Source organism: Bombina bombina, chromosome 8 (assembly GCF_027579735.1).
Source record: "Bombina bombina isolate aBomBom1 chromosome 8, aBomBom1.pri, whole genome shotgun sequence".
NCBI classification, from domain to species: domain Eukaryota; kingdom Metazoa; phylum Chordata; class Amphibia; order Anura; family Bombinatoridae; genus Bombina; species Bombina bombina.
Window position 1 is genome coordinate 187,006,687 of NC_069506.1, and position 12,510 is coordinate 187,019,196.

Sequence of the window (12,510 nt, forward strand, 5' to 3'; positions counted from 1 at the left end):
AGTATTTATATACTGATATGTCTCAGGCGGATAACAGTGTCACAGAAAAAATATATATTTCTAACAAGTAGATAATACTACTTGCTATAGTTACTGTGCTGATCTCATTGGCACTGTAAAGTTTAGCTAGGGTTTGCAGCGTGAGGTGCCAGCAATAGGCCTGATAAAACTGTGAAATCTGCAATCGAGGTCCGCAACAAACACCTGTTACGATAACAGGTGGGTGAGGGAAAAAAGCAATGCCACACTTTAGATTTCCTTACGCGTTTCGAAGCTTCAGGAGTGCTTCTTCGTCAGAGGAAGGAAGAATATACACCATGTTTTAATATATACATCTGTACACCATATTGGAACATAAAGCAGCTACTATCACCATTAGTAGCTATTTTTCTGCAAAGAAAAGACATTGGCAGTCATCCAGTGAACTATACAGCCAAAGGACTGGTTGGAAGTATACACTGAACATTGGATTAATAAACTATTCCTAACTACTTATAAATTCCACAGTCACAAGAACCACACACCTACTTAAGGTGTATAAAAATATATTTACACATCTTCATCTTACCTCATATATTGATTGAGGTTGATACATGTGAGCGCAATTCCTACCATTGTATTGTTTGCAATAAATATATTTTTAAACAATATCACACTATGTCCTCTTTCTTTTTCCTTGTCATATCGCTCTGAGCACGGTGAGAGCCAAGAACCAGACCAGACTGGACTACCATACTTCGGTGAGACATCAAGGCATCAATACCAAGAGACTGGAAGTTTCATAGCTGAACAACACCATACACAAGCTTGCACGAAACAACGGAACCTCAGCTACATCCAAGTCAGAGGGGAGCCCACAACTGACCAGAAAGGAGTAACCAGACGTGCAAACATTACCTCATATGATTGAGGTACCCTCCGGTAAGGGGATATCAACTGTCTCTGTGTACCATTGTGAATACCATATGAACTTATACTAAAAGTTTATACCTAAAGTCAATAATTCTATATAGGTTTCTATCGTTGTTCATAGTGAAGATTCACTTTTCTGAGTGATTCCTAATATACCTACACACCAATTGTATTAGTAGCGCTGAATTCCATCTGATTAAGTTCTCTTTTATTCTATTTTAAATGAGACATAGCTATACTATAGTAGTGATACAATTAAATGATAGCTCCACCAAATAATTAGAAAATAATAAAAAAGTCCTATAAATATTGTCAGGGACATTTTTCAGTTACCACTCGTATATGATATAAAGTTACAAGACTAGATTACACATCACATTTTCCCTTTGAAACAGGTATGGCTCAAGCTTTGGGTTCAGACACACCGTTTACAGCTATCGCTGGTAGTGAAATATTCTCCCTGGAAATGAGTAAGACAGAAGCTTTGACTCAGGCTTTCAGACGTTCTATAGGTGTTAGGATCAAGTGAGTAGGCTATTCTTGCTGTTTGTGTTTATTTTCAATCACTTTGTGCATACATCAGATCCATATTTAGGCTTTTTGCAAATACTGTAAAATATTAAGGACCAGTAAATACAGTAGATTTGCACAATAAAAAGACAATGCAATAGCACTTAGTCTGGACTTCAAATGAGTAAAAGATTTTTTTGTCTGACAAATTTCAAAGATATGTCTATTTCCACTCCACCTGTGTCATGTGACAGCCATCAGCCAATCACAAATGCATATATGTATAGTCTGTGAGTACTTGCACATGCTCAGTAGGTGCTGGTTATTCAAAAAGTGTAAATATGTAAATACTGCATAATTTGTTTAAGGGACATTATACACTAAAAAGTTTTGCATAAATGTTTTGTAGACGGTCCATTTATATAGCCCATACAGTTTGTTTTATTTAAAGGGATAGGAAAGTCAAAATTAAACTTGCATGATTCAGATAGAGCATGTCTATTTAAGACACTTTTAAATTCACTTCTATGTTCAAATGTGCTTCGTTCTCTTAGTATCCCTTGTTAAAAAATGAATATGCACATAACATACACTAGTGGGAGCTGATGCTAGTTGGTGCCTGTACACATTTATCTCTTGTGATTGGCTAAATAGATATTTTCAGCTTTCTGATAGTAGTGCAATGTTGTCCCTTTAGCAATGGATAACAAGAGAATGAAGAAAATTTGATAATAGAATTAAATTGGAAAGTTGTTTAAAATTGTATGTTCTATCTGAATCATAAAAGAAAATGTTGGTGTTTACTATCCCTTTAAATAACATTGCTCTGATTTTCAGACTCCTAACCAAGCCCCAAAGTTTTCGGAGAATACTGACGTATACCTACTCCAGCTTGCTTCTTTTTGTGTAAAGGGTCTTTTCATATGCAAAGGAAGGGGGAGGGGGGAGTGTCTGCTATTTCCCACTTGCAGTGGGTGTTCCAGTAACCTTTTAAACAGAGCTAAACTGGTAGCTTCTAAGTACGTTTTTAAACGGTTTTACACTGGATTTTTATAATACATACATACTTATCTTTTTTTTTTTTTTTAAACAGGGAAGAAACTGAAATCATAGAAGGAGAAGTTGTGGAGGTGCAGATTGACCGACCTGCTACAGGGACAGTACGTTTTTATATTTTCACATTAATTTAAGTAAATAAATTGTATTAGAAATGGACAATTGCATTTTGACTTCTGCGTTTTAACTTAAAATTGTATTATCTATGATTTCTGATGTATGTGTTAATGTGAAATATGCTACTTTTAACTATTTAACTTTCATTTTTATTTCTAGGGTGTAAAAGTTGGAAAACTAACTTTAAAAACCACAGAGATGGAAACTATTTATGATTTGGGAACAAAGATGATTGAATCTCTGACAAAAGAAAAAGTTCAAGCTGGGTAGGAGCAGCATGAATAAGCAATTTAGAGAATTACACCATTTATAACATCAAACTAAGAACTCTAAATGACATTTAAAGGGACAGTCTAGTATAAATTAAACTTTCAGTATTCAGATAGGACTTTTAATTTTAATCAACTTTCCAATTTACTTTTATCATCAAATTTGCTTTTTTTCTCTTGGTATTCTTAGTTTAAACTGAACATAGGTAGGCTCATATGCTAATTTCTAAGCCTTTGAGGGCTGCCTCTTATCACATGCTTTTTAAATCTCTTTTCAACACAAAGACTAAAAGTACACGTGGGCCATATAGATAACATTGTGCTCAGGCACAGGGGGTTATTTAAGATTTAGCAAAAAACAATGCTAAATTTAAGACAATAGATAATAAACAGTCACATTCATGTGATCAGGGGGCTGGAAGAAGGTTCTTAGATACAAGGTAATCACAGAAGTAAAAAGTATATTAATATAACTGTGTTGGTTATGCAAAACTGGGGAATGGGTAATTAAGATATTATCTATCTTTTAAAACAATAACAATTCTATGGTAGACTGTCCCTTTAAGGAAAGCCAGATATCTATATTTTTATCAAAATATAGATTATTTCAGTATTATATTTTATGAATACTTTTATCTTTTTTTTTTTTATTTGACTACTGCTATGGGCAAAATTAAAAAACAATTAAAATCATAAAAACGTATTTGAGAGGCAATGCATAGATATCTCCTTGTTTTATCCCCTGTAGTGTTAAAAGTGGGTATTCGTTGAATGGCAGTAAATGTAATTTTAGATTCTGTTGCATAACACAAGTATGTGCTACCATGATACTCATTTTCTTTTTCTTTATAAATGGAATGAGTCCACAGCTGCATTCATTACTTTTGGGAATTCAGAACCTGGCCACCAGGAGGAGGCAAAGACACCCCAGCCAAAGGCTCAAATACTCCTCCCACTTCCCTCATCCCCCAGTCATTCTTTGCTTTTCGTCCCAGGAGGTTGGCAGAGAAGTGTCAGAAGTTTTTGATAGTCTCTTATGGAGGGTAGCACTCTTCAGCATGGGACTGGAGTTTTAAGTAGTCCTGTCAGCCTCTCAGTAAGGGCATGGGTGAAAGTTAGAGTCCGGAGATGCAGGGAGAGTCTTTCTGCGAAACCATCCCGACTCATATTAACAGCTCCACAAGCAATCAGCGTTTACGAGTTTCGCTGCCTGCTTTTTTTTCTCTCAAGTCCATGGCAGAGGCGACGCTACTATCTGTCACACTTGAATGGCTGTGTTCCTGTTCCACGGCGTAAATTCCGGTAAGATCGGTTCATTTTACTTTCATCATGGATGTTTTTTTTGTAATTTCAACTGTTTATCCGAGAGGGGCTACAACCTTTCGGGGATAACTTTAACATAGGGTCTCAGTGAGGCTCCTTTTTGTATCTAGGAATCAAGGGTTAATATCTCCTGAGGGGGATTATTGAAAAGGGCGGTTTATCATCATGTTTGTTATGTGATTCTGTCTGCTACTGTGTAGTGTTGCTTCGGCTTATGGCTATTTTGGAACATAACTGCCTATGTCTAGTGATGCGGCCTTTTCGGTCGGGCATGCTTTTGCAGGGACTGCACTGTTTACCTTGTGTCTCCATTTCCGTGGTCAGTTATGTTCCGAATGCCATTTTAGAGTGCTCTGTTTCTCGGGATCGGGGAATCGGGTGCCCACTGATCCATCCATGTCTGGGGGGATTCTATTTCTCACAAGACAAGTTCCCTACCATCAACTCTTACTACGCATGCAAGTAACCCAAACGCTACTTATCCTTTCTAGGGAGTGTGGCCTGTTCCCACCGGAGGTTACATCACTGTTCCGCATGGCCATATCTTTGGCGCTGGCGCATCTGCACCTCCCGGGAGTGTGCTTATGATATTGTCCGTGTTTCGTTAACCGGGGCTTGTCATGCGTGGGATTACCTGGTCCAGTTCAGCCTTCTGGGGGAGCGACTGCCCCTGAGGCCTCAGGGTGTTAACCTTCGGGGCCAGTGTTTTCTTTTGTGCCGGCGGCGGTATGTTGCGCCTTTTGTTATAGACTGGCGCGCATTGGGCGTTGCTGGAGGATCTCACTTTTAATGGGTCTGGGGATTCCCAGTCTTGCTCTTCGACTGGCTTACATACATAGACATAAGGGGATGAAGTAATCTTCTTATAGTCTTTGTTATTTGTGTATCCTTTTCCAGTTCTGAGCTTGGAAGTCTCGGACCCCTGTTGGGCTGGTCCTGCAGGTCTGTCCGTTCTTCTTGGGCGATAACCTATGGGTTGCCTTATCTTTTATTTTCATCCGGTGAGGATGATTTTTATTTGGTCTAAAGCTCATGTTGTGGTGTGATGTTTCCTTCGGGAACTTTCCTCTCTGGAATTAATACTTGCGATTTTGTGGTCTCACTGTTTACAAAAGTCTATCTGACTGTTCTTATTCCTCCATCATCAGGGGATACTCTATGTGGCCTTGATAGTGCTCAGGCCCTTGGTTTCAGGCTGGTCCTGACTGGGTGCAAATCCTTCTGTCCTTGAGTCCTAGTTCAGACACGTGGCACCTTTTTATGTACGGTTGGTCCGGTGAGGGCACCTAGTGATCACAATGTGATTTGTGGTGTTGTCTTGTTTTATTTTACAAGCTTTAACTAGCATCCTGAGAGGACTTGAGGGTCTGTGGTTGCTCAGGGGCCTTTCAATCTATTGGGCCGGAACTCCGTTGAGATCCGCGGCGACTTGCTCAGTCGTTTCCGAATTTTTCGGGAACTAGAGTGTTCCTTCCCATTGTGGGTTGGAGGCTTGGAGGATTTAGGTCCTTCATACCGCCTTTCTTACAGTTTTGCCTTTTATGGTATCTTTGGAAGTGTTCTTTTTAGGACCTGTTCCTTTTTAGAGGTTCTCTTCCTTTGCGTCGAGACTTTCTGGACTTCGTCTGGTTTTTCTGGCGGCTTTGGCCGCTTTAATTAGGAAGTGACAGCCGTGAGGCTCTGTCTTCCTTCGGGAGTTAGTCGTCTCCATATCAGAGGCAATAGGAGGTGTTGTCTCTTTTTCCAAGCTTTTGCGTAGGGGATGTTTTTCTGCCTGGGTTCGGGATGCTTTGCATTATTTTCCCTTGGGTGTGGTCCTCTGGAACGTTAATCTGAAAGGATTATGGCGACTAGCCTTTCTACTCTCTTTCGGGTGACTCTCTGTTCTCGTTTTCAGTTTCCTTAGTGCAAATTGCGTGACTTTGACGCGGCCTAATACCTTGCTGGGGGGGGGGGGGTGTTGACCTCCGGCTAAGGGTGTTCTCTTCCCCTGGGCTGGGAATTACGAGTGAGTCCTGTACCCATTCTCCGGGTTTACCGGTTCTCATCCCCTGTGAGGTCTGATTGCTTCAGACGGGGTATCTTGTGTTCCCTGAGGGTGCCGTTCGTTCTAGGACGATTCTGGGTCCCGGGTCCGGAGTTCTTGTCTTGGATCATCTTTGATGTCTGGAGACTTATGATCCGGTGGACTGGTTCGGGATGACCCAAGTTTTTTCATGTACCCTATGTTGTGACATAGGGGCTAGCTCATTGGGCTTGCAAACAGGTAGGCCAGAGTTCACATCCACCTTCGGGTACTGGTTATAAACTTTAAGGCCTGACTTGTCCTTCGAACGGAGTGTGCTCCTCTATGGGGAGTTTTTTCTCTATTGGTCAACAGTGGTGTCTGGATGATTTTTCATTCGGTCCGTGTTTTGATCATACTAGGGCTTCATGTCTTGTGGACATGTACGCTTTTCTTATCTGTGTTCTTCCCTTTGGAGGGGATAGTTTATCTTTCTTATGAGTTGGGATTTCCTCTCTCTGGAGGGTCTTTGTCCTGCCCTATGTGTAGGAGGTTGGATCAGGTGGCTTTTTTCTGTAAGGGGCAGCATCTGCTGTTCTGTGGGCTCTGTTCTACTTGTTGGAAATTGATCTCTCTACGTAGAGACTGTCTGAGAGTTGTGACAGGTCTTCCTACGGATCTATTGCACTTTTCTCTGTTCCAGGTCCTAGAGGGTTCTCCTTGGGAGTGCCTATTTTGGAGGAGCAGATTGGTTTGGCATCTGAGCTTTGTTGGGGTGGGTGAGTCCCCCCTTTTTTCTTTCCATTCCCTGGGGGCTTGTGGTTGGGGGTTTTCTGTCCCCCTGTCTGACATGTCTGTCACTTGGGCTGGTCTGGTGTTGGAGCAGGATCTGAGATCTGTTGCTCTGCTATTCGTCCTCAGAGCATTCAAGGTACAGTAAGCTTTTTGAGGTTTCTCCTTTCTCCACATTCAAGATTTTTGGGAAGGACTGGCGGCTCTTAGCCTGCGATGTTATCCGCTGGTTAGTGGATACTTACCAATCTGAAGGATCCTATCTTCAACTGCTTTCTACTTGCCCTGCAAGTATTTAAGTTTCAGAGTAATTTTTAGATTACTGCAGCGTGCAGTGTTTTTGCTTCAGGTGTTGTTCGTCACAAGGTTGCTGCACAAGGTTTAGTTCTGAATATTTTGGTATTCTGAGATACCTTTTTGCGACTTGGGGACCTTCGTCTTCAGTTGCACTGTGTTAGAGGAGGATCCCCTCTCTCTGTTTCAGACTCCCGGTCTTATCCCTTGGTTTCTGTATTTCTGGGGTCTGGGCTTTGCCTCCCCTTGTTTTTATGAGACTGGTTGGGTCTCTGTTAGCCTGATCTGGTTTCTTGGGTTTTGCTCTGTGTTTTTATTTAGGACTCGTTGTGCCCTTTTTAGGTTTTTTTTCTGGAAGTTCCTTATGCTAGCTGGTAGCTAGCTCAGCATACTAATACACTGTGGCTACGCTGCACTGTAGCAAATCGTGGTCTACTCAGCCTTTCCTCCCTTTCCTCCTTTCGAGGTTGATAAAATAAGCAGCGCCTTGAGTCCCTTAAGGGGGATTAGCTGCGCTTTACAAGTACAATCATGTTTTCTCTGTGCCTTTTCTTTGGGACGAATACGGTGGTTTGTTCCCTTTCTTTAGTAAGGGCTGTGGTGTTTGGAAACGACTGCTGGGGACGGTGTCTCTTGGAGGCTGTTGACTCAGTTGAGTCTAGTTCCTGCGGTCTCTAGCAAGGCTGTGGACTATTTGCGGGTCAGTGTCCTTGGACTTTTTCTTTATTTTTCCCAAAGTTGTTCTCGGCTTCGGATGAAGCGGGATTTTGTTGGGTAGGGGTTTTCTGGCCTAGTGCCCTCAGAATGGGCCGCCTCTTGTACCCTCCCGCTGTTGCATTCAGTGTCCTCTATAGCTTGGGTATTGTTTTCCCAAAAGTAATGAATGCAGCTGTGCACTCTTTCTATTTATGAAGAAAAACGAAATTATGCTTACCTGATTTTCTTTACTTTAGATGGAAAGAGTCCACAGCTCCCCGCCCGTATTTTTTCTGTGGGGCGTCTGTTGTTTTTATTCTTCTGGCACCTTTTCACCCTGATGTTTCTTCTACTGTTCCTTGTTCCTCGGCCGAATGACTGGGTGATGAGGGAAGTGGGAGGAGTATTTTAGCCTTTGGCTGGGGTGTCTTTGCCTCATCCTGGTGGCCAGGTTCTGAATTCCCAAAAGTAATGAATGAAGCTGTGGACTCTTTCCATCTGAAGAAAAGAAAATTTTTAGGTAAGCATAATTTAAGTTTTTGTGCACTTGTCCTAGAAATCTTTCTTAGAAAATTAATTTTATTTGTCGCTTTTTTTTTTTTTTTTTTTTTTTTTTTTTTTTTAAGGGATGTAATTACCATTGATAAAGCCACTGGAAAGATCAGTAAATTGGGTCGCGCGTTCACACGTGCACGGGATTATGATGCCATGGGATCCCAGGTACTAGATAAAGATAAACTTGGAGACCTGGTGGGATGTTTGTGGGACATTTCTATTTGATCATTTTTTTTCTATATTTTTCTTGATTCAGACTAAATTTGTACAGTGTCCCGATGGGGAGTTGCAGAAGCGCAAGGAAATAGTTCATACTGTGTCACTGCATGAGATTGATGTCATTAATAGCCGGACTCAAGGCTTCCTGGCTCTCTTCTCAGGTATACATTTATGCACTTTCTTAGTGTGCATGCAGTATGTGTAAGGTAGTATAGGCCACTTGTTTGCAAATTTAAAGGGATATGAAACATTGCTCCTTTAGTGGAAAAAAAAAAAAGTTAAATTAAAAGTAAACATAAAACAAATTGAGAACTTCTCAGTGTAGCCACTGCCTATAGTGTCATAAGAAAGCAGACATGCTAAGAACATAAGTTCCAATTTGCCTCTTCTAAGCATGGGCAAGAAACAGATTTCCTTTTTTCTCTAGCATTCACTGCACAGTGAGCCAGCGTATGTTGCTCTAGAAGATTTATGACATCCAGCTATATATGCCTTACTGTATAGACACCTGTCCCATCTTGGGTTGTGACAGGAAATAATGGACCCTGCACACAATAAGAAAAAAAATTAAAAGTTAAATCCTTTTAAAATGATACATATTGCATTGATTTCTATTAAATACTGCCCACTGCTTGATGCTTTTATAATTACAACAAGGAAACAGATGGTTTTATATCCCTTTAACCCATTTGCTATAAAATATATTTGTAATATTTTTTTACTAGAGAATTATACGGTTTTATTTATTTTTGTATTACATTAGATTCCAGTCACTTTTTAACCTAAGTATTGACCAGAACTTGTGTTTGTTTGTTCTCGCCCAAATACTAGTGAGACGTTTAATGAGTGTACGTCACATTATAGGTATACCTATTGATCTTTTAAATAATGGTAATGATGAGGTTAATCACACGTTTAGCATCTTGCACGTACCTCACTCTTTATAAACACTCTGTTTTTCATTGTTAGGTGATACAGGAGAGATTAAATCAGAAGTGCGTGAGCAGATCAATGCCAAAGTTGCAGAATGGCGTGAGGAAGGAAAAGCTGAGATAATCCCAGGAGTAAGTAAAGATTTCCTATTTAGGGCCAGGTTACGAGTAGAGTGCAAATTAATGCTTCAGCTCGAGTGTTAACTGTGCTAGAAGTAAGCTTTTTGCACTTGTTGGGTTGCGCTCATATTACGAGTTATAATATTTGCTCTTGCCCTAACCTGACAAGCGCAAAAAGCCAAATACGTCACGTATTCCCCCATAGAAGTCAATGGAGAGAAAAAAAAAAAAAACTAACACCCCACTCTCGCGCAAACCTGAAAGCATATTCCCATTTGCGCTAACCCAATATGAAAATGTTTTTCAAATAACAGAATATGTTCTATTTATTCATAAATACATATATCTGATGGTATTTTGGTACAATATCTCTCTCTTTCTCTTGAGATATATATATATATATATATACACTCATCAGCGAGTTCTATGGCGATTTACCACCCAAGAGTAGCCTCTTTTAGACCAGTGTGCGTTTCACAGAGGAAAACTTTGCTGAGGCATATCAGTCTGACCCTGCCAAGTAAGGTCAGTCCAGCCCCGAAATACCAGGCAATTCTCTGAACAAGGAATATTACAACACCAGACAATCGTTTCGGCCTTCTATAGGCCTCGTCAGTGAGGTGCATCCACATTCCTCTAAGCACACTGGGCAAGGAGTCCACGTCTGGTTTCCCCATCACCCATAGGGAGACTTCCTCAGGGTCATATTAATTTGCATACAAAGAGAGAAGCGCTCTACCAGGAACAAACAGCACATCAGCTAGTTCTATGGCGATTTACCACCCAGGAGCAGCCTCTTTTAGACCAGTGTGCTTTTCAGAGGAATATCTATTTATAAATACATAGAGAATTTTCTGCTATGTGCAGAACATTGGAATGTGAATTATTTACAGTAAATATACACTAACACTTTATTAAAGGGCCATAATACCCAAATGTTGAAACACTTGAAAGTGATGCAGTATAGCTGTAAAAAGCTGACTAGAAAATATCACATGAACATCTCTATGTAAAAAAGTAAGATATTTTACATCAAAAGTTCCTCTGTAGCCACATCCCATTGTAAAGGACTTCTAAGCAGCGTATCAGTATGTCTGTCCCGGGACAGCGGAAGGAGTGAGCTTTCGTGCACACTCATCTTATTTCCCTATTCAGTGTAAGGAAGTTTACAATGAAATCTCATGAGCTCACAGTAAAAGAGTTCATGACCTCAGCACTGTTGATGCTGATTGGCTGCTGTTCATTTCTTCATTTTTTATTTTTTTTACCTGCAGCCGAGTATAACTTTTTACACAGAACATACTCTGCTGAGCTGAGGAACTTGTGAGGTAAAATATCTTATTTTTTTACATAGAGATGCTCAGGTGATATTTTCCTGTCAGCTTTTTACAGTTATACTGCATCAGTTTCAAGTGATTTAGCATATGAGTATTATATCCTTCTAAATATGAATATTTCATAAATATGATTTTACATGTTTTCATCTACTTAACCGCAAAGGGCTCCAATGCACATACATATATATATATATACACACACACATATGAACACAAATACATATGTACACATATATAGACATTATATATTACATTCAGATACATCTTTTAGACATTTATATGTATGTAACTCTGTTAAAATCCATTGCCTTTTTTTTTTTTTTTTACTAACACCTGATATCTTTTATCTTTGAGCCTTTATAATGTTTGTGTGCAATATTTTTTTAAAATAATTTATATTATTTGGTGTTTAATTATGAGTGTAACTGTACTTTTGTAATGTGTTTTTGATGTGATTTTTGCAACTTTTATGTTTTGCAAAACAGTTAACCAGAGCTCTGAGGTTGCGGTAATAATTCTAACGTAAATTGCGCTCAAGTGATCACGTTTACTTTCAACTCATAGCAGTGGTAATCTTGACGAGCACAAATCCCCATGATACCCCTTATCGCTTGGACGCAAACGTTGGCTCTCCACTTGTAATCTGGCTCTTAATGTGAATGGCTTTTACAAGGGGCATAACATTTTATTAATGTTTCCAATTTACTTCTATTATCAGATTTGTGCAGGTTCCTGAGCCTACCTACCTGCTTTTCAACAAAGTATTTATAGAAAGCAAAATAAATCTGATAATAGAAATTAATTGGAAAGGTTCTTAACAAGCATGCTCTGTTTGAATCGTGAAATAAAAATGTTGGGTTTAATGGCTTTTAAAAACCTAAACGATAAAAATAATGTTGGATAAGAGAATTGAAAAGTTAATATTTTGCCTTTGTTGTATTTCTTTGCTCCTCATTAGGTGTTGTTCATTGACGAGGTACACATGTTAGATATTGAATGCTTTTCTTTTCTCAATCGGGCATTGGAGAGTGATATGGCCCCTGTCTTAATTATGGCTACAAACAGAGGTATTACTCGGTATGTCAAACACTTGGAATAATCTGGGCAATTTACAAATCTATATAACTGTCAAATTGCATATATGCCACTTATGTTTTCAGTAATAATCTTGTATTTTATATAGTGGTTACAATATTATGTGTAGGTGGAATGAAAACAAAGTGAAGTATTATTATTAAACTATGTTTAATTATTTAAGTTTTTAAGCTTAAGGCTACATGTACTTTTTTTTTTTTATCATTTTTGCCATTGTCCAATTCAAATTGTGGCATTTTGGCATGTTTTAATGTAAAAAAAGCAAAACAGGATCTTTT

At 39.4% G+C, this 12,510-nt stretch overlaps 1 protein-coding gene across 1 annotated transcript in view; it reads left to right on the forward strand.

Annotated features, from left to right (window-relative positions):
• Positions 1-12,510, forward strand: part of RUVBL2 (RuvB like AAA ATPase 2) — a 36,217-nt gene that overhangs the window by 13,148 nt on the left and 10,559 nt on the right. Inside the window, exons 5-11 of the mRNA XM_053689953.1 lie at positions 1,308-1,437; positions 2,516-2,582; positions 2,755-2,861; positions 8,601-8,694; positions 8,786-8,909; positions 9,718-9,812; positions 12,096-12,214. Coding sequence (XP_053545928.1) covers positions 1,308-1,437; positions 2,516-2,582; positions 2,755-2,861; positions 8,601-8,694; positions 8,786-8,909; positions 9,718-9,812; positions 12,096-12,214 — 736 coding nt within the window. The remainder of the gene's footprint in view (positions 1-1,307; positions 1,438-2,515; positions 2,583-2,754; positions 2,862-8,600; positions 8,695-8,785; positions 8,910-9,717; positions 9,813-12,095; positions 12,215-12,510) is intronic.